The 20,539-nt window shown below is 43.5% G+C and overlaps 2 protein-coding genes across 2 annotated transcripts; one reads left to right on the top strand and one right to left on the bottom strand.

Moving 5' to 3' along the window:
* Positions 1 to 157: 157 nt before the first annotated feature.
* LOC311206339 (GPALPP motifs-containing protein 1-like) lies at positions 158 to 8,072 on the top strand. The gene is made up of 8 exons (XM_084281619.1): positions 158 to 225; positions 1,581 to 1,725; positions 2,760 to 2,855; positions 4,474 to 4,582; positions 5,217 to 5,351; positions 5,584 to 5,748; positions 6,320 to 6,415; positions 7,329 to 8,072. The coding sequence occupies exons 1-8, from the start codon at positions 171 to 173 to the stop codon at positions 7,545 to 7,547; spliced, it is 1,020 nt and encodes a 339-aa protein (XP_084137745.1). The 5' UTR covers positions 158 to 170; the 3' UTR covers positions 7,548 to 8,072.
* Positions 8,073 to 13,475: 5,403 nt separating this feature from the next.
* Positions 13,476 to 17,388, bottom strand: LOC311208245 (GPALPP motifs-containing protein 1-like; the record flags this gene model as incomplete). Its single annotated transcript, XM_084284803.1, is given in 5 exon segments — positions 13,476 to 13,703; positions 15,876 to 15,953; positions 15,956 to 15,979; positions 16,549 to 16,701; positions 16,917 to 17,388. Coding segments are annotated over 5 exon segments (636 nt in total). The 5' UTR covers positions 17,070 to 17,388.
* Between the last annotated feature and the right edge of the window lie 3,151 nt (positions 17,389 to 20,539).

The raw sequence follows: 20,539 nt of genomic DNA, 5'->3' as shown, positions 1-20,539 counted from the left end.
TCCGCTCTGCGCGTCACTTCCGGCGCGCGCGGCGCTTTTATAGGGGAGGCGCGGTGGGGGCGTGGCCACAGCCGGGTGGGCGTGGTCAAGTGCGAGTGGGCGTGGTCTCGCAGCGAGTGGGCGGGGCGTAGCTGGCGCGCGCGCGCGGCCCCGCCCCCCCGGCGGCCGCCATGCCCCGCCAGGTGCCCGCCGCCCCGCCGGACCCGGAGGAGGACTGCGCCCGCGGTGAGCCCTGGGGGGGGGGGGGAAGGCTCTGTCGCGACACGTCCTATCGCGATCGAAACGTCCCCTGTCGCCCTGTCGCCGCCCGGCTGGGGAACAGCCCCTGAGCGCGTAGGGCTGCGGCAGCCATTCCTGTGCGGGGCGGCGTTTGCCTGATTTTAGGCTCCGCGGCACGGGCTATAATTAATTAATTGATTGATTAACTAATTAATTAATTAATTAACCGGGCGGGTAATTAACATCGTTAGGCCGCGATTTCGCCGCACCGAGGGTTTGGGCAGCGTCTGGGCTCGGGCACACGCTGACCCCGCCTGGGGGGGGTCCCGTTCCCCTGGGACCTGGAGAGGGAGCTTAAAAAAAAAAAAAATAATAATAATAAAAAAATAAAAATAAAAAATAAACCTAAAAAGTATGTATAAATGTGTATCTGAGTATTATTTGGGTTTGTAACTCCTCAGCCGGATGCCTTCCTGCCTTGCCGCAGCGCATATTTTTAATGCCTTGTGTTCAGGGGTGTTTCTCAGCCCATATGGGAAGACTTTGAGTCTTTATATTCATTTGTTTATTATTTGTGTTTGTTTCTCTTATCTTGAACTTACTTTGCTTTTATAAGGTGGCGTGGTTTTTTATTTGGCTTTTTTTTTTGCCCTCTTAATGCTAAAATGGGTCTGTACATCCTGGTTAAGGTCCATCCCATTAAATTGGAGAAAAAGTACGTGGCAGGTCTGTCTGGATGCTTCACAAACCAGCCAGCTGCCCTCGTGCTGTGTCTCTTGCTAAAGACAGACAAAAGCTTTATAAAACTCCCCTGAAGGGCTCAGTTTCTGCCCAGCCTTTGTCAGCTGACAGTGGGACCTCAGCCTGCATCAGGTATCAATTCGTGCCATCAAAAAAAAACCTTTAGCTGAAGGGGTAATTTCCTGTTACCCTTCATTTTTGTGGTTTTATCACACCTCATCTTTTCATCTAGCCCTGTTCTGAAAGCTAACAATGCCTTTTCCCCACCAGGCATCTTTTTTGTCCCATCGGTCTCAGGCTCCATGCTCGAAATATTCAAAGAAGGGATGGTGTCTGTGCTGCAGGGCGTTACATCAGCCCTCGCTCAGCAGAGGCCTTAACTCTGTGCCTGCTGTTTGCTCGCTCCTGGGCTCAGCGTGACTAAAACTGGAGTGAGAAAACTCCTAACTGTTAGCCCGTTCTTAGAGCAGGAGGGCAATTAAATACTGGTAATGTGTGGTCCCTAGTGCTGCGTGTGTAAAAATGACAGGCTTCTTCACTAGCAAGCTTCAGATGCTTTGTTAATATAATTAGTTCTTGGAAATGTCTAATAACTGTTGTGTGTACCTCTGGATGTTCAGTTGCAGGACCAGCACTGCCTCCGGACTACAGAAGCAGCAGCAGCTCAGAAAGCCCTGACAGCGATGACGACTCGGGATCTCTTCCTCTACCCAGAGACGCACACGGAGACTCTGAAGAGGAGCCAGAAGGAGCTTCAGCACCCAAGTGAGTCTCTTCTTAGGTTGTTCGTGTTGTTACATTGAAAAATTTTGCAGAAATAGGACTGAAATTTGTCTGTATAAAATGGGAGAAACTAACTGTGTTAATGAACGAAAACGTTAACCCTGTAGCTACCTAAAACATGGTGGTGTGTTCTCTGTGTTCTTTGGGGTCAAGAAGGCTCAGCCAACCTCTGTGACTTGTTAGGGTGGAATTCGGATATTTAGGGCAATCTCGTCTGTGTATTTTCATGTATGAATTTTGTTCTGCAATTAAAGTAATAAATTTCCTTAATGTTTTGATTGTGCTGAGGACAGGCTCCACTTACAGTGCATGTAAGTGTGTGGTGCTTGAGCTTAGTCTTGTTTCTATTACACTTACTCATAAAGTTATAAGAACTATTTAGGGGCAGGAATTTACACATTCAGCTAAGCCAACTCGAAACAAAATTGTTTAGTAAATATCAAGTCTGTACATGCTCTCATTTTGGGGGGTTGATGACTCATGATTGCAGTGCTAAAAATTTCTGTGTTTTAGACCTTGTGTAAGGGTCTTGAAGCACATCATTCCGTCTGAGAGTGTTAGAGTAAATATTGCTCACTTTTCTCCTGGTGTCTTACTCAGCAGCTTTTCAATTCAGCAGAATTGAACTGGGAAACCTACCAGCCAAAATGCAGTCGACATATAAAAATGTAAAAAGAAGTGTGCTGAATTTAAAATTACTTTGTGACTGGAAAAATGGTATTTTACCAGGCTACTTCTCTTCCTTCTACTGCAAAAGCACTCCTCATGTTGGCTGTTTTGTTTTTTTTTTTTTCCTTAAATGTCAAAATATCTTTGGAGTGAGGCTTATGGTCTCAAATTTTTAATTGCTTCAAATTATTTTGGAACCCTTTGTACTGTTTCCTTGGTAACAGCGAGACATTTAGTACATAAGACTGAAATCATATTGTTGGTTTTCATTTTTTTTCCCTTCTTAAAGCGTAGATAATTGCTGTGCGTGTCAAGGTAATTAGTAAGTGAAATCTCTGTGTTTGCAGAAAGCCAAAAAGAATGGAGGAAAACGATGATGACGATGGCTTTTTTGGGCCTGCTCTTCCTCCCGGATTTAAAAAAGAGGATGATTCTCCAGAGAGGTAATTAGAATGGAATTATATTCAGGAACACGATTATTTTACATAAAATATTTTGTGGCAATGCTACAGAACGCTTCAATTGTACACTGCAGATTCAGGTGATTGGAATTTCTTCCTCAGTTTATGCTGAGGTTATTTGGGAGTGTCCTTTCCATACCTTTTTTGACCAATTTTCTCTGTAATCCACTTGTAATTGTGGGGTGTCGTGCTCAGTGGGCTCATTTGGTGCTTCCACAGCTCCCGGAGGAACCAGCTCTCTTCCTGACATTTCATATGCACAGCTTGTTCTTTGAATGTTATAAAAGGTAGGCAGTCGCTAAAAAAATAAAGAAGTCCCTAATACAGCACCACAAAGAAGTGCTTGGAGATTTAATATCAGCCAAGGTACATTTCCAGCTTTCTTGCATGAAGCCTGAAGTGGTAAAGTGTTACCTCAAAGTGTGCAAAGGAAAAGAGGGGGAAAAACAGGCATTGCTTGAAGGTTAAAGAGATGAGCAGCAGTCTAGGCGCTCACCTGTCCCAGAAGATCAGGGTTTTGCGTGCTTAGCCACTTTTTCTCTCACCAGGGCAGCTCTCTTCCAAGCTAGCAGAGAAGTTGCAAGCACCAGGCTGTGCTTTGCAGTGTATGGACGTCCTGTTTCTTAGATCAGTGTGACCTGTTTTTGTAGAAAAGCTGTTGTTCCGTGCTATCCTTTCCAGACCTGTCAAAGCAAGCATTCCCAATTAAGAGTAGACCATAATGAGAATAATTCAGTTCATGTCACGTTACATTCGGTTGCCCAAAAGCTCAGAGAGTGGAGATCATCCTAAATCCAGCCTCTGCCTGATGCATTGTGAGGATTCTGTCACCTGGATATTTCTGCAGGTGATAATTGTTTGGGTTTTCATAAGCTTTGAGGAATATGATGGCAGATTATTAAAGAGCTCTTTCCAGTACAGCAGGCACAGTTTGTAGTCTGCTTTGAGCTGTGCTCACCATTGGAAATAAATTCTCACCTTTCTGTGTTCCTGGAGATAGCTTAATTATCACACTGCTTGCTGAGTTGCTGTCCAAAACCAAATCGGTGGCGTTAAAAGGCATCACAAAACCTTTCTTCTCTCCCCTCCTCCAAGGGAAAGCAAACTGAAGTTGATAGCAGTTTGCTGATGCTGTGCCTTAAAGGGCAGTGAAGCTGTAGTGCGAGACCAGAAGGAGCAAACGCAGCTTTGGTGCTGGAGAAAGAGCAGCGTGCGTTTGGCCTTGCTCCTTTCCTTGCTCTGGAATCTGGTGAAGGAAGCAGGGGGAGAAAATAAGGGGATTTCCTTGACTACATGCCACAGCTTTCCCAGTTTCCTTGCATTCCAGCTACCTGCAGAGGTCCTCATGGGAAATGGAGAGAGACTGTTCTTACGAGTTCAGTCACTTCTGTGGTGTGCTCACAGGAGGCACACTTGCCATAGGAAGGACGGAGAATTACACTTCTCTTAAAACTTTGATCTTTATTTTTATATTTACTTTTTTTTTTTTTTCCTGCAGGAAATGTAGCCCTTTAATGTACCATCTGTGTTGGCTATGTTGGCTCCTTTGCTTTTTTTCAAACTTGAAAAAAATACTTTTTTTTTTTTCTTCCCCCTTGAGGCCCATTATAGGTCCTGCATTACCGCCTGGCTTTAGGAAGTCTTCAGAGGACACCAGGAGTGCCAGATGTTCCCCTGGACCATCAGCTTCCTCCAAATTCTGCAACGAGGTTTGTGAAAACACAAGTCTTTTGCTTTTGTATAAGCTATCAGTGATGCTTAAGCAGGTAGGAACCTGAAGAAGTCTACTAGGCAAGCTTTTCTGCATGACAGTTTAATTTTAGACCAGCAGGTGTCTGACTTATTTTTGCCTGCATCAAATGCGGCAGCTTAAGTAAGCCTAAAAAAGAAGCTGGCTGCTCTGGTGTGTTGTGATTTTGCTGTTAGATGGATGATGCACAGAATGCAAGAGGTGCAGGCATCCTAAATGGTAGTCACAGTGATTCTTCCAGATGCTTTTCCTTTCTTTACTTTGGTAGGATGTGTCTTTTGCAAGTGAACATCTTAGCAAAGTTCAGATCTTTGAAAACATTAAAAAGGAATGCAGCCTGCTAGAATGAAAATACTGACCTACAATTCAAGGCTTTACTCTTTTCTTGGTGGGGACAGGTGGTAGTATGAGCTCAGGGGACAGCTCTCCGTGCAGTGTGAAATTGGGATCCTTATGGTGGGGATGCATCCAAACGTTGCTAGTGATAATGAAGCTCGGAGCACCAAAGCTGGACGCCTGTGTGTTTCTAATCTATCTGCACTCTCAGGGGCTCCATGGCTGCATGACTGAGGGAAATGTTTTGTTTTTGGAAGGTATCAACTAGCAGTGAGGAAGAAGACACCATTATAGGCCCAATGCCTGCCAAAGGACCAGTGGAGTCTGATGTGACTAAAGAATTTGAACGCAGAGCTCAGAGAATGAAGGAAAAACTTACTTCAGCAGACAGTGTAAGTTGGGTTTTTTCACTCATAATATTTTGTTGCTGGAGTGTGTTTCTGTTTTTCTTTGCCTGCCTGAGTCTGCATGAGCCCTGTCACTGTTGTGCTCACAATGCTAAGTGTTAAGACAAAAAGAAGTTCCTGATTTCTGCTGGAAGCTGAAAAACTCAGACAGTAGGTTTTGCTTATCTGCTTGTGTTTTTTTCACTCTTTTTTTTCTCTCCCCCTTTCTTTTGTAAAGGATGAACCCAAGCAGCTTACCAGGGAATCATGGATGACAGAACTTCCACCTGAACTGAAAAACTTTGGATTTGGTCCAAGAACATTCAAGAGAAAAGCTGATGACAAATCAGGTGATAGATCTGTTTGGACTGATACTCCAGCTGACAGAGAGAGAAAAGCCAAGGTGAGCACTTACTCATTTGTATATGTGTTTATATATATAGAAAATATATAATCACTTTATATATATATATATTCATGTGCATATTTATATTCATATATACGAAGTGTTGTTTGTAGATATATTTTGTATATATACATACATATACTGCCCTCAAGTTTATATATGCAGACAGTTATTACATGTGTTGTTGGTACTCTGTGAAAACAAAGCTCAGCTGGTCAAAGAAAAAATTCTTTTCATTTTTTTCTCTAGCGACTTGCTAAAACTCCTTAATTGAGACTTAAAAATGAAGGAGAGGAAATAACCATTTAAAGTAACATCAGTATTCATTTGCTCCCTCTCCCTTCTGCAGTAGTCACTTACTCTGCATCAGGTCATCAAATTTCCAGTTATCCATTTTTTTTCCCTCTGTCCAGCTGAGCAAAAAATATCCAGTGGTTTCTGCCCTTCAGATTTAATAAAAAACTAAATATAGATTTTATTATCATTATCATCATCATTATTATAATTATTACTTCGGAAGTTCTGATGACTGTGGTGATAACTGTAGTCATTCACTTGCACTCCTCAGGAAAGGGAAGAGACAAAAAAGTCAACCAGTAAGGATAACGAAGTTGTATTATCTGGAAGAGACAAGAGACTTGCTGAGCAGGTGACTTCCTACAATGTAAGTGTAATAGCATCATGCTTCCTCTTACTGCATTTCCTTCCAGTCTTCACTCTCTTCTTGTTCTTGCTAGCACTGCTGCTTTATATGGTGATGCCACTACAATCTCGTTTAGGCCCTAAACCTACTGTTTATGTCATTAGGACATGTACCGTTAAGCTACATGACTGATGGGCTTACAAATCCAGAGCTATTAGCACACTGTCTTAAATGTCATCTTCTTTATTTTCTGTCTGTACTATCATTATGAAGGTAGGGGAATAACTTTTATTTTATTGAAGGATAGGGTAAGAGTAACTGACGTCATTTACGTGTTCTTCTGCAAAGCATTTGACACCGTTCCTCACGATACCCATGTCTCAAAAAACTGGAGAGAGATGGGTTTGACAGGTGGACCACTTGGTGGGTAAGGACTTGGCTGGATGGTCACGCTCAAAGAGTTGCAGTCAATGGCTCAATGTCCAGGTGGAGATCAGCGATGAGTGGTGTTCCTCAGGGGCCAGTATTGGGACTAGCGCTGTTTAACATCTTTGTTGGTGACAGGGACAGTGGGATCGAGTGCACCCTCAGCATGTTTACCAATGACACCAAGCTGAGTGCTGTGGTTGACATGCTGGAGGGAAGGGATGCCATCCACAGGGACCTGGGCAGGCTTGAGAGGCAGGTTTGAACCTCATGTGTTCAACAAGGCCAATTGCAAGGTCCTGCAGCTGAGCTGAGGCAATGCAAAGGATAAATAGAGGTTGGGTAGAGAATGGATCGAGAGACCCTTCTGATTTCCAGTTCCTCAGCTTTCTTCTTTCTTGGGAATTCCCAGACTTGCTAATTCCTGGCCAGTCTTTCCACTTGGAAAGGTTGCATTGTTAATATCTTGTAATACGTTTTTCCCTCCTCTTTCTTCCCATTTTTACAGGAGTCCAAGAGATCAGAATCTCTCCTGGACATGCATCAGAAAAAGCTGAAGAACAAAGCATCAGAAGAAAAGACCAAACCTCAGGAGAGAAGGCCGTTCGACCGAGAGCAGGATCTCAAAGTCAATCGATTTGATGAAGCACAAAAAAAGGCCCTTATAAGAAAATCCCGGGATCTGAATAGTAAATTTGAGCACAGTAAAGGCAATATGTTTTTATAAGATGAAAGTGTGAAGCGTTTTGGAAATGAGTTAAAATTTGAATGCTTAATTTTTTAAGTATTTTTCTGTAAATATTTGTACGCAGAATAAATATCCTGATGTTTAACTAGTATTTCTTGTCTGTAAATACTCTACTATGGAGGACCATCTGTACTAAAGCTAAGCTGATATAGGAAAGTGCTGTTTTTTAAAAGCAAGAAAAAAACTTTGGAAGAAAAAAAAAAATGTGAACTTGATAGATTTTTTTTTCAGTGTAAAAAGGAATTAATTAAGCTGTACACACACCAAATCATTTCTGTATTTTAGCAGGAAGAGATAGTGGTAGCAGAAGAAGCAGCAAAGCCTCCAGATTTGCAGATTTCATTATAAAATGCTGGTATGAATGAAGAGTGACTTGAATTTCTGTTTGCAGGGCCTATCATCAGAAAATCCATCTCTTTTAAGCAGATGCTATGTGAAAATTAAACCAAACTAAAGCTTATTTTGTCAGCTGCTTTGCAGAGCAGAACGGCTCTTTGGTATCAAAAAGGAAATAAATTTGATATTTTAAAAAATGTACGTCCATGCTAAGAATTTTTTAATTCTTATATGTGTGGCTGCTCAGCCGAGTTGTGTTACTTAAAACAGACTTGTTTTGTAGTCTTATTCTTTCCATCTGGAGTAATGTTCAGGGTCGTTTTGTAAGGAGTCCCTTAAAATATCTAAATGTGAACACCCAACAAGCCTTTTCTAGACTGAGCCGAATGGGATGGGCTTCTTTTTCAGCTCTTGAAGTGCTCCTGAAGGTGAAGATCCCTGCTGTGACCTCTGCTGTTCAGCCCCAGGTGCACGGTGTTTTGTTTTTCTCAGAGGTCTTTTGAGGGGAGAAATGTGGGGGTTTGGAGGAAATTTTTTCAAGACTGACATTTTGACATTTTTTCTAGGGGGCTTATGAGGTTGAAGGGATTATTTAGGACAGTTTATAAGGGACCAGCGTTTTTGGGGTGTGGAGGGTTGGGATTTTGTGGGGGGCTTGTCATATTGGCATTGAGTTGATCTTTTCTTTTATGGGGGGTGAGCCAGCCATTTGGGGGCTGTGAATTTCAAGGGGAATTTTTTTAGGGGGACTAGCTTTTTGAGGCATTGAGTTTATTTGAGAGACTTTTTATGGGGCCAGAATTTGGGGGGTTGGGTCTTTTGGGTCCCCTTTTTTGGGGAGTTGGGGAAGCTTAGGATCCTTGGTGGAGGACCGGCCTTTTTGAGGTTGGGCTTTTTGTGGGGGACTGGCCTTTCCATCTTGTTTTTTTTGCAGGTCTTCGTGGCATTCAATATTGATGGGGTTGTCTTTGGTGGGAGGAGGGAAGCCCCCCCCCCCAAAGTCCCAGCTCCTGCAAATTAAAGGAAAGGCCCAAATCCCTTTTGCAGGCCCCAAATTTTTGGGGCTCCTCGAGCCCAGGACAGGCCTGGCCCTGGTGGCTGCAGAAGGTGGCAAAGCACAGGGCCTGGTCTTGACCCTTGGGACATGGTGTCTGGTGGTGAGCAGGGTGCTTCAGCGTGCCTGTAATGGAAATACCCATAACTAGTACTGTACAGCGTATATGCACCTTGTCAGCCTGTTGATGTCCCTCAGGATGGCAGCACGGCCCTCTGCTCAATCAGCCACTCCTCCCAGGGATGAAACCACCACAGGTGGATGACAAGATGTTTGAAAAGCCACTGGGAGAAACATTATCAATAGGTGATTCTAAAGAGACACCTTTTTTGAGGTGAGAAATTACTGGACCAGGCTGTCCCAGAAGAGGACAGAGTCTCAAACACTGAACATTTCTGGCTTTTGTGCGGCTGGTTCTGCTCTGAGAAGGGCTGCTGCACTTGGATCCCCTCTGTACAGCCCGTTGGGCCCTCCTGTATGACTCGTTCCCCAGCACCAGGAGCTTTTCTCAATGTCTAGACTAAGCTTTCCCTGTTGCACTTGGAGCTCATTATTTCTTTGCTGTTCACTGTGGACGTGGAAAGCATTTTATTACCTTCAGCTCTGCAGTTTCACTTTATCCCTTTACTGAGACAGATCCCTTTGCTTTGTCACCAGCGTACTCAGCCACCTCAGGTCATCCAATTTGGTCTCTCAGCTCCTGTTTTCTAGACCTCTGGTCACACCTATTGCTCTCTGCATTCTCTGCCATGCAGGTTCACGTCTTCCTTGAAGTGTGGTGCACAACAGTGAAGGCCATATTCCCTCTGACACTACACCAGCACCAAGCAAAGCATAACCCTGGCTCAGCCTGGGGGACTGCTGGAGGAAAGCACTGTGTACTTTCCTTCAATTTTCATGTGTAAGCCCCAATAACAAATAAATGCAGTGGTTTCAAGGCTACAACTACTGCCGTTTGGATGTGTCCAGCTACCCACTACAGCACTTTTTAAAAGGAAAACTGAGATCCATGCATGTAATCACAGGTTTCCAGGATCTGTGGCAAGCTCTTTTAGTATTCCCAACTGATTTGGGCCATTTACCTCTTCCAGGGGGTGACCTGTGGAAAACACTAATCAAAATATGTCACTGGTGGTGGGAATGAAAGCCATGCAGAGATGCATCTAATGGGATTGAAATCTGGTGGCTCGAAGATGTGCACAGCCATCGTGGCTTTAACAGTGCAATCTTCTGATAGATCTTTAATCAACATGGACAGGAAAGACCAGCATCTTCTCCTCCCAGTAATATTTCGTGGAAGACCTTATGGTACTACACATTTGTGTTTTCAGCATCTCTTAATGTGAATTTTGCAAATTTTTCATCGGGAGAGGGGCACAGCTGACACAGAGATCATCCTGCTGAGAAAGGGGCTGCTGCCTGGGCTAAGGAAGGTGGCCATCTCCCCATGAGGCTTTCATAAGGTTTCGTACAGCATAAAAGTCAAGGACAAAGAGAATATGTAACTTGCCCCAAGGCCAGGAAGTCATCAAGGTCCTGGTCAGGTGGAGACGTGCAAGCAACAGTGGTTAAACTCCTGGGAAGTGGAGCAGGCAAGGGGAACATTAAACTGCTGGAACTCCGGGCAAGACACTTCTTTAAAAAAAATAAAATAAAATAAAATAATCTGATGATGAGAATTGCTTTTGCATATTTATGTTTGGATTGCTTGTTTGGAAGAAGTCACAGCTGCAGCTGCTCCTGCCAAAGTGATAAACAGTCTGAGCTGCTGTCTCCTAGAGACCTTAAGTTCCCACTTAAAAAGAGATTTTTTATTTATTTTTTTTTTTTTTTAAGGCTAGATTTGCCACACTGATTCAAAATCAGTATAATTTCAAGAGCAATGGGATTTGTTACTGGTATGAAGACACGGAAGGAGGATGGGCTGATGGAGGAAAGACTTGGCTGCTGCAGGGATGCACAAGTGCTGCTGCTATGAAGGACCAGCTCTGCATGGGCAACACAGCGGTCATCACATTGGGATTAAAGACAACAGAAATGTCATGTTTGCCTGATTTTTTTTGCTCAGTTCTCACCTCCCATTCCGCAGACAGAGCCAGAAGCATGGGGACCATGTGTCATGCAGGAACGAGTCAACTGGGGCCGTCTTTTTCCTTCCTTGCTGACTTCAGCTAACGAGACGCTGTCTTTGTTAACAAGCAGCTGAGAAAAACCCAAAGCTGCTGGCTGAGACACACCACATAATGTCCTTTTTCCAGCTGCTTTCCATATGTTAGCTGAAATGCACACACTTTGCTAGCTGTGCAGGTACACCGTGCTACCCCCAGACAAAGCTGGGGAAAGGAGAGAGGAAGAAATGCCTTAGACTGTTCTTCCAAATGAGGCTTTGGGTTTATTTAATACACACTAACTCTCCAGAAACAGGTGTTCAAATTAGGAAAGCAGATTTTTTTTTCTCAGGCAAGAGTATTGCTAATCTATCACAATTTTCCTGGATCAAGCGTTAAGGTAGCTCAATACGGAATATGCCCTGAAGATAGATGTGAAAAAAAAAAATCAGTAAGTTTTCTTAAAATGTCTTTTCTGTCTTTAATTCTTCCTTGGTAACAAGGCAGACTCAGAAGGCTTTTTTTTTGTTTCTTTTGTTTGTTTTAATTAGCGTATAATATTCTTTCAAAAATCCCCTTAGACACCCACTGCAGCAATTCCTCGCCACCTGCCAGCCTCCTTTTCTCTGCCTTCACCACGAATTGCCTTCCGCACCCGTTTGACACCTCAGAAGGAGGGAACCTTACTCTCAAACAGATTTTTTTTTTTTAAAGCAAATGCTTTAAGATATTGTCTAACAGGCTTTTCACATCTGGGAAATTCTTCCTGACATCCTGCTACAAACTGGTGTGTCTTGGTGTGCCCTAAGCAAAGCAGCCACTGGGCAGGCTGGCAGTGCACAGGAGCAACGAAGCCCATTAAACAGGTGTGGGGAGCTGCTTACCAGAATCATTACATACTAATAGCAAGAGCCTTCCATGAAATAAATTCTTTTTTTTTTTTTTTTTTTTTTTTTTTTTTTTTCCTAAAGAGAATCTTGAAAAAATCAGCCCCTAACATTTCTGCTTGGCCAAATTGTAGAGGACAGCTCATCTCTTCGCACAAAAGCTTACAGAGCTTGTAATTTACTGAGTCGCTGTTTATTTAAATGACTGTTCTCGGCAACAGCTTGGCATTGGCGAGAAGAGATTAGTTTGTGTATTAACACAACTCAGCAGCTCGCTCAGTTTACACAAGGTAATGAAAAGCTTCATTTGAACTCTCAACAGTTCCAATTTGCCCCTAACTCGCAACGCAGATTTCATCAAGCCTCCGAGAGGCTGCTTCGCAACAGCAGCAAGAGCAGAAAAGATGAAGCAGATGAGGGAAAACACGTTCCTGACTCACATCGAGGCTTTGCTGATCAGAGCCGTGCACCCCACGGAGCGAGGGGCAGCGACTGCAATGTGATGAGCACCACACTAACCATGAAGTTGATGTCAGGGCTCCCCTGGCAGCTCTCCTCTGGAGCAAGAGTCAAGAGCTCACAGCCTTGCACTCACTGCATCCTCACAAAAGAACCAGAGGGCACTTGGGGGGAGCAGGAATGCAGCTGGACTGCAAGATTTGGCCATCTGCAACACCTGGTGACTGCTCCTGCATTTGGACAAGGGAACAAGAATGAAAAGGAAGAGCCTAACAGCAACAAGATCTTAATACAAGCTGCCCTCATTTGTGCAAATGTTCCTGCTAATGATTTGTCTGACCAAGTGAAGACTGCAGCTTGTGATATGAGCTAAGCATACAGCAACACCTGATCATGAACCAATTTCTCAAGGCAGTCAGCTTTCCACAAGTGGGCTTGGGGATTGTTCTTTGCAAACCAGGACACCCAAGCTAGCCATGTGGTGCTCACCCTGCCCGTGCTGCGGCTGCCCACGCAATCCCAGCTGAGCTGTGCTGGCTGCACATCTTCAAATTGCACTAACCCACCGGGTATTTCACATCCAAAATGGGCTTTAGTGTGGTTTAATTTTCACATTGTATCTGCCTGAAAGAGATGATAAGCCCTGCAAATTGAAATTCAAATTATTTTTCCCTTCATCTATACCAGCATTTTATATTGAAATTTGCAAATCTTGAAGCTTTGTCGCTGCTTCTGCTACCGCTAGCTCTTCCTGCTACAATACAGAAATAATTTGGTGTGTACAGCTCCCCACAACCACCATTCACACAAACACACAATCTCCACAACACAAGAGCTGGGGGGATGTAAAAGGTGTCCCCGTCTTTAAAAAAAAACACAAACCAAACCAAACCAAAAAACAACACACAGCACTTTCCTCTATCAGTTTAGCTTTAATACACATGATTCTCCACAGTAGAGTATTAAACATCAGGATATTTATTCTGTATATAAATATTTACAGAAAAATACTTTTAAAATTAAGCATTCAAATTTTAATTGTCTTCCAAAAAGCTTCATGCTTTTATCTTATTAAAAAAATGTTGCTTTCACAATACTCATATTGAATAAGAAAAATCAAGAGATACAAATATAAGGGCTTCTTTTTTTGTGCTTCATCAAATCGATTGACTTTGAGATCCTGCTCTCGGTCGAACGGCCTTCTCTCCTGAGGTTTGGTCTTTTCTTCTGATGCTTTGCTCTTCAGCTTTTTCTGATGCATGTCCAGGAGAGATTCTGATCTCTTGGACTCCTGTAAAAATGGGAAGAAAGAGGAGGGAATAATGTATAACAAGATATTAACAATGCAACCTTTCCAAGTGGATAGACTGGCCAGGAATTAGCAAGTCTAGGAATTCCCAAGAAAGAAGAAAGCTGAGGAACTGGAAATCAGAATGGTCAATTTAACATGCAGAGTGCAGAAAGCACGGGTAATCAGTCTTGGCTATGCTTGGTACAACACCCATAACTCGCTGTGACTGATGTTCAGAATACCCACAACGTGCTTGAATCTCCACATCCAGAGAAGGGAAGTTATAAAACAACACAGAAGAGACATAAGATGTTCTGCCATAATTAGCAAAATCAGAGGCAACATTTCAAGACAAAGATTTGAAATTCATGCCCAGTTTCTTCTATGCTTTCCCTAACCATCTGGTTTTGGTCACTGATAGGAGCAGGAACAAGCTAGATATTCTTCTATTCTCACCCTCACACTCTTAAATTCTCGGTGTCTGAGTCACCTGCTACAAGCCCTGTAGCAGGGCACAGTCACAGGCTTAAGCTAACATGTATTTTGCAAAGTCAGGGACTTCAGTTGTGTCTGATAAAGAGTATAGAACTATTAAGGTTGGAAGAAACCTCCAAGATCACCTGGTCCAACCATCCCCTACCACCAGTGTCACCACTAACCCATGTCCCCAAGCACCACGTCCAGCCTCTCCTTGAGCACCCCCAGGGACGGTGACTCCACCACCTCCCTGGGCAACCCGTCCCAGTGCCTGACTGCTCTTTCTGAGAAAAAAGTCTCCTCATTGCCAGCCTGAACCTTTCGGTGCTCTCACAAGACTACGTGGCCCCTGCTTTGTTCAAAGTGTGTTTATGTACCCACATGTAACCAAGTCCTCAGACTTTCCAATCACTACTACTAAACCCATTCTCTCAGAGAGAGTATGAAATGAGCAGCTCTATTTTCTCATGAACACAACATATTTATTCTGAAGGTTCATTTTCCCTTTGTCCTCTGTGCAAACCCTTAGTTCCTCACACACAGTAAGAATTCATATATGACAGAAGAAAGGTTCCTCATGGAAAAGAGAAAATGGACAATACTAACACACGGTGTAACTGAATCAACACTGACAGGATTGTGCTACAGAATGTATCAGCACTAGCTATGCAACGCTGAGAAACTATTACAAGAGTTAAAGCTTCTGTCTTAGGAAAGTGTCCTTGACTACACTCAATGAAGAAAAAGGAAAGAAGAGAGTGAAAAAAGCTCTATTAAAAAAAATAAACGCAAACTGGAAAGTTTGTTTTGTACAGAACGAAGCTCATAGCTTTACATAAATTATTCTTCTTTCTTCATAACAGCAGAGGCAGAAAATACAGAAGAAATGTAAACAGTATGCCAATAGCTCTGGATCTGTAAGCCTCGAAGTCAAGAGAGATGTGATTTAATGAACTACAAATAAATTATTAAAACTGCCAGATAAACTCCAAGCTTTTAATATAAGCCAAGGCTGCAATTCTCAAACTAATTACACTCTCAAGAAACCTGACTTCCTTCCTTAAGGCTTCAGGCCATAAGAACCAGGGAAGAACAGGTTAGAGCAGCTGTAAGGCAGGCAATGCTCCATATACCAGGTTGGTAGCCAGGAAAGTAAGAGGGAATTTGACGTGGAATTAAGTTTTTACTAATCAACATGTCTGTAAAAATTACATGCTTCTGCAGAGATTGAGAAACCTTCATGTAATAATGCTGTTATAGTAAGGTGGTTGATGACAGCATTGATCTGCGTAGCCCACGAAGCTCCTTTTGGGTTACTGGGTATGTCATCCTAACAGTTCAACCTTTACTATTTTTTTTTTCTCCTTGGGATACTTGGGATAATATTTGAGTCGAAGTTATCTACTCCCAGCAAACAAGTCCTGATGCAAGGGTAATTTAAATAATACACAGACATAAACTGAGACGCTACACACCAAACCACAGACTATCATAGTGTTTCCAGCAGCAGCTTAAAAATGAAATCTTGAAGTCAATGGCAAATGTCCTGATGACTTAAACAATAGGTTTGGGGTCGAAAAGGGAAGACCATAGTGGCATCACCATGGAAAGCCTCAGTGCTAGCAACAAGAACAAGAACACAGTGAAGACTGGAAGGAATCGCACCAAGAGGAAGCATGCTGCTATTGCACTTACATTGTAGGGAGTCACCCGCTCAGCAGGTCTCTTGTCTCTTCCAGATAACACAGTTCCTTCGTTATCCATAGATAATGGTGGTCTTCTTCCTCACTATCTGTTACCTTCCAAAAATAAAACAGTTCTCTCAATCACACTGTTAAATGCTTGACTTTTTTGCCTCTTCTCTTTCCTGATGAGCAGAAACAAATTACATGCTCTGGTTATCAGATTTCTTCTTATTTCAGACGTTCTGTATTTATTTTACTTAAATCTGAAGGGCAGAGGCCACAAGATAGCTTTTGCTCAGCTTGATGGAAGAAGAAATTGGACACATGCGTTGGAAATTTGATGATAACTGACTACTGCAGAAGAGTGAGGGAGCAAATAAATATCAACATTACTTAAAGGGGTTATTTCCTCTCCTTCACATTTCTGTCTCCATTACAAAGTTCGGTAACTCATTGGAGAAAAAATGAAAAGAACTTTTTTCTTTGAACAGCTCAGCTTTGTTTTCACAGAGTACCAGCAACATATGTAATAACTGTTTGCATATATACTTGAGGGCAGTTATGTGCATATACATAAATGTATATTTATATGAATATAAATACACATGAATATATTTGGACATATAAAGCGACCATATATTTCACATATATACAAATAAATGTACAAATGAATAAATGCTCACCTTGGCTTTTCTCTCTCTGTCAGCTGGAGTATCTGTCCAAATAGATCCAATGCCCGATTTGTCATCGGCTCCTCTCCTGACTGTTCTTGGGCCAAACCCAACGCTTTTCAATCCAGGTGGAAGTTCTGTCATCCATGATTGCCTGGGAACTAGCTTGGCAAGAAAATGAGTGTAAAAAACACAAGCAGATAAGCAAAACCTACTGTCTGCATCTTTCAGCTTCCAGCAGGAATCAGGAACTTCTTTTTGTCTTAACACTTAGTATCACGAACACAACAGTGACAGGGCTCAAGCAGACTCAGGCAGGCAAAGAAAAACACAAACACACTCCAGCAACAAAATATTGTAAGTGAAAAAAACCAACTTACACTGTCTGCTGAAGTAAGTTTTTCCTTCATTCTCTGAGCTCTGCGTTCAAATTCTTTAGTCACATCAGACTCCACTGGTCCTTTGGCAGGCATTGGGCCTATAATGGTGTCTTCTTCCTCACTGCCACTTGTTACCTTCCAAAAATAAAACATTTCCTTCAGTCGCACTGTTAAGAATCTGAAGGAACAGTATAGTGCCTTGGAAGCAAAGCTAAGGAGCTGATATCTACAAAAGTGAAATGATGCAGCCTGAGTGCGGGCGGTAGAGCAACAGGAGCAGGATGCTAACAAGGCTGGATGCTCCGGATACACAGAGCTTTACTTGGGAACACGAGGTGGCAGCAAAGAAGTTTTAGTTCAAGCTTAATGCTTATGGCTGCTCACGGACAGCAACTCGCTGCTGTTGAGGGCTTTGGGCTAAGGAAGTCAGAGGATAGCAGGTGTGAAATCACTCCTGTGGGCACCTTGTGCTACCCTGGTGTGCTGTGATGACACTGCTCCGAGCCAGCCAAGCCAGTCAGCTCCATCTGCCTGCAGCAGTCAGCAGCTGTGAAAAGAGCAGAGAGGGCAAGCCTGCAGTTAGCAAGAGACACAGCCACATATGGGCCCCAAGGCGCAGGAAGAGTCACAGAAAATTCAAATGCCTGTATCACCAGCTGCACCAAAAGGCTCTGAAAGGCTGCGAATGGTAAGAAATAACCAGGCATTTATGAACACGACCAAGGCGAGTAGCTAACACCAATTTCTCCTGTAAGTTTTCTCCAAAGGATTTACAAAGCCAAATATTCCCTAGCTAACTACCACTGCAATAGCGCTTTTAGAGACTGAGGAGCCTGCATTTCCTCTATTTTCTAAAGAAGGAGCTGGTGGAGAAGGGGAATAACTACCTTGAGAAGCCAAGCTAATAAAACAGTTCCCTCTCTGTATACAAACAAATGGAAAACTACAGAGATATAAAGCTTTCATAATAAATTGTGCTGTAAAGTAGTTAAGGATGAAAGACACTCCATGCTGGGTTTTAATTGAGGAATCACGTCTCATTTCCCTTCTTGTTAGTCTCAAGTTCAATTCACTCCATTATCACCTGCTGCAAATGAGATGCAATTAAACACTAAAAAATACAGCCCCATGTTTGAAGGGGAAATCGATACGAAGTCAAGAGTCAGCAGGGAATACGCTGTCTCTAAAGGTGTACTGAAATACAAAATAGTGAAATAAAACAAAATACAAAATTACTCATCATAGTCAAAGGTTAGAAAAATAAAAATAATACATTATCAAGAAGAGGAAACAACAGTATCATAAACTAAGTTCTCTGCAGCAAAGCTGATGCTTGATTTGTTCAGGGAAAAAAAGGCTTTTCTGTTGTTTGTAAAATACAGGAGCAGACCAGTTTTGACATCCCTACCTCAAGAGATCTGTCATGATGATAAATTGCTTAATCATTATTTGGAGATACAAGATGATGTGTATCTTAGAAGTGTCAGACAATCATTCTTCATGATAGATTATGACAACTCTCACTGTAGGAGGCTTGTGAATGACACACATCACAGATACAAATCAAAATTGAACTTTCAGAGCAGCCCTCGTCTCATGCCTTCCTCGTATGTCCTGTAGCATCTGGGGGTTAAACCCAAACATTTTCAGTATCTTAGAAATAAACAGAATAGCAGCTGAAATATAAATTAATTGTCAAAAGCTTGCTTATGAGGTACTTCTCAAGAAGGTTGTGGGTTTCTCCGAGGTGCCACTCGCCATCTGCCAGCCCTCTGCAGGTGATACAGATCCCTCAGAATGGTACCAAAGGCCCTACTTTAGGGAGCTGAGGCCAAACGCACGCTGCTCTTTCTCCAGCACCAAGGCCACGTTTGCTCCTTCTGGTCTTGCCCTACAGCTTCACTGCCCTATAAGGCACAGCATCAGCAAACTGCTGTCAACTTCAGTTTGCTTTCCCTTGGAGAAGGGAAGAGAGAAGAAAGGTTTTGTGATGCCTTTTAACATCACCGATTCACTTTTGGACAGCAACTTAGCAAGCAGTGTGATAATTAAGCTACCTCCAGGAACACAGAAAGGTGAGAATTTATTTCCAATGGTGAGCACAGCTCAAAGCAGACTACAAACTGTGCCTGCTGTACTGGAAAGAGCTCTTTAATAATCTGCCATCATATTCCTCAAAGCTTATGAAAACCCAAACAATTATCACCTGCAGAAATATCCAGGTGACAGAAGCCTCACAATGCATCAGGCAGAGGCTGGATTTAGGATGATCTCCACTCTCTGAGCTTTTGGGCAACTAAACGTAATGTGACATGAACTGAATTAATCTAATTATGGTCTCTGAGCTGAAGGACAACCTGACCAGTGCAGCCCCGCTGTAGCGATGTTATGACCAGGATCTGAGGGGGGGAAATCAAAATCCAGCCACAAGCACGAACATGAGCTCAGGCCATGGCAAGGGCAGTGGTGAACCCCCCAAACCCAGAGGGGGGTTCAACAAAAGCTCTAGTTTACCATGAATTAAGCTCTCCTTTAATACACCTGGGATTTCACAGATGCAAAGGACACTTTCCTGGTGTTGGGCACTGAGTCCTTGCTGAGGCAAGCAAGAAGATGGGCGTTGTGGCATCCTCCTGATGGCTCACGTACACATTTTAAGATCATCTGTGCTCTTTACCTTCATGCACCAATACCTCTGGAAAACTTACAAGTACCGGACTTCTGCATAACATCGATAAACAACAACATCCCCTCTACAAGGGAAGGAAATCCGTTCATACATGTATATATTTTACATTGGAATGATTCAAATACTTTTGAAAAGCCATAAATTGCCACTCGAGCTGCTCTTAAATTGGGAATGCTTGCTTTGAGAGGTCTGGAAAAGGTAACACGGAACAAGCTTTTCTACAAGAACGGGACACCAAGCTAAGAAAAAGGATGTCCACACATAACAAGGCACAGCCTGGTGTCTGCAACTTCCCTGCCGGCTGGGAAAGGAGCTGTCCCGGAGAGAGAAAAGGCGGCTCAGCACGCAAAACCCCGAGCTTATAGGAAACCCCTGGCTGCTGTTACAACCTCCCCGCTGTCAAATAAAGCGCTCACCTTGCCGAGCCACACGCTGGTGCTGTGCCTGGCCCCGCTCAGGTCCAGCTCTCGCCCCGCTCGCCCCACGGCACGGCCCCGGCCGATGGCGGACACGGGGCTGGAGGCTCCAAGCGCCCGCCCCGGGGACGCCCAAAATGGCGGCCGGGGGAGGGGAAAGAGGGAATAGGTTCTGTGAAATAGCCTGGTGCTATGAGGGAGCCTCCTGCCTGCCCCTTGGTGCCCACTGCCCCTGGCCTGGCGCTGGGCACCCCTGAACAGAGCCTTCTCCAACAAGTCACAAGCCAGCTCCTCGTGCTGCCTTTGCTTGCCCCCATGCCTCTTGCAAACCACGCTCTTCACCTGCAATTACCAGCCCTAGGGAAGGGATGTGGCATTCACAAGAGCAACCCAGCCATAACAACACACTGCTGGCCATCTTACGTGGGCCAGAAAAATGCCTTCTGTCCTCTGTCTGGTTTTTAAGTGGTGGTGGGTGTGACCTGAGCACACCAACAGAGCTGAAACAGGAGGCAGGG

Source organism: Netta rufina (assembly GCF_964035555.1).
Source record: "Netta rufina genome assembly, chromosome: 1".
NCBI classification, from domain to species: Eukaryota; Metazoa; Chordata; class Aves; order Anseriformes; family Anatidae; genus Netta; species Netta rufina.
Note: the sequence above shows the minus strand (reverse complement) of the source record. Positions and strands in the feature narration are given on the sequence as shown.

Coding starts and splice junctions, on each gene's coding strand:
- LOC311206339 (XM_084281619.1), top strand. CDS start 171: ATGCCCCGCCAGGTGCCCGCCGCCCCGCCGGACCCGGAGGAGGACTGC. Junction 5,749..6,319: donor ACAGAGAGAGAAAAGCCAAG/GTGAGCACTTAC, acceptor TGCACTCCTCAG/GAAAGGGAAGAGACAAAAAA. Junction 6,416..7,328: donor AGCAGGTGACTTCCTACAAT/GTAAGTGTAATA, acceptor CCATTTTTACAG/GAGTCCAAGAGATCAGAATC.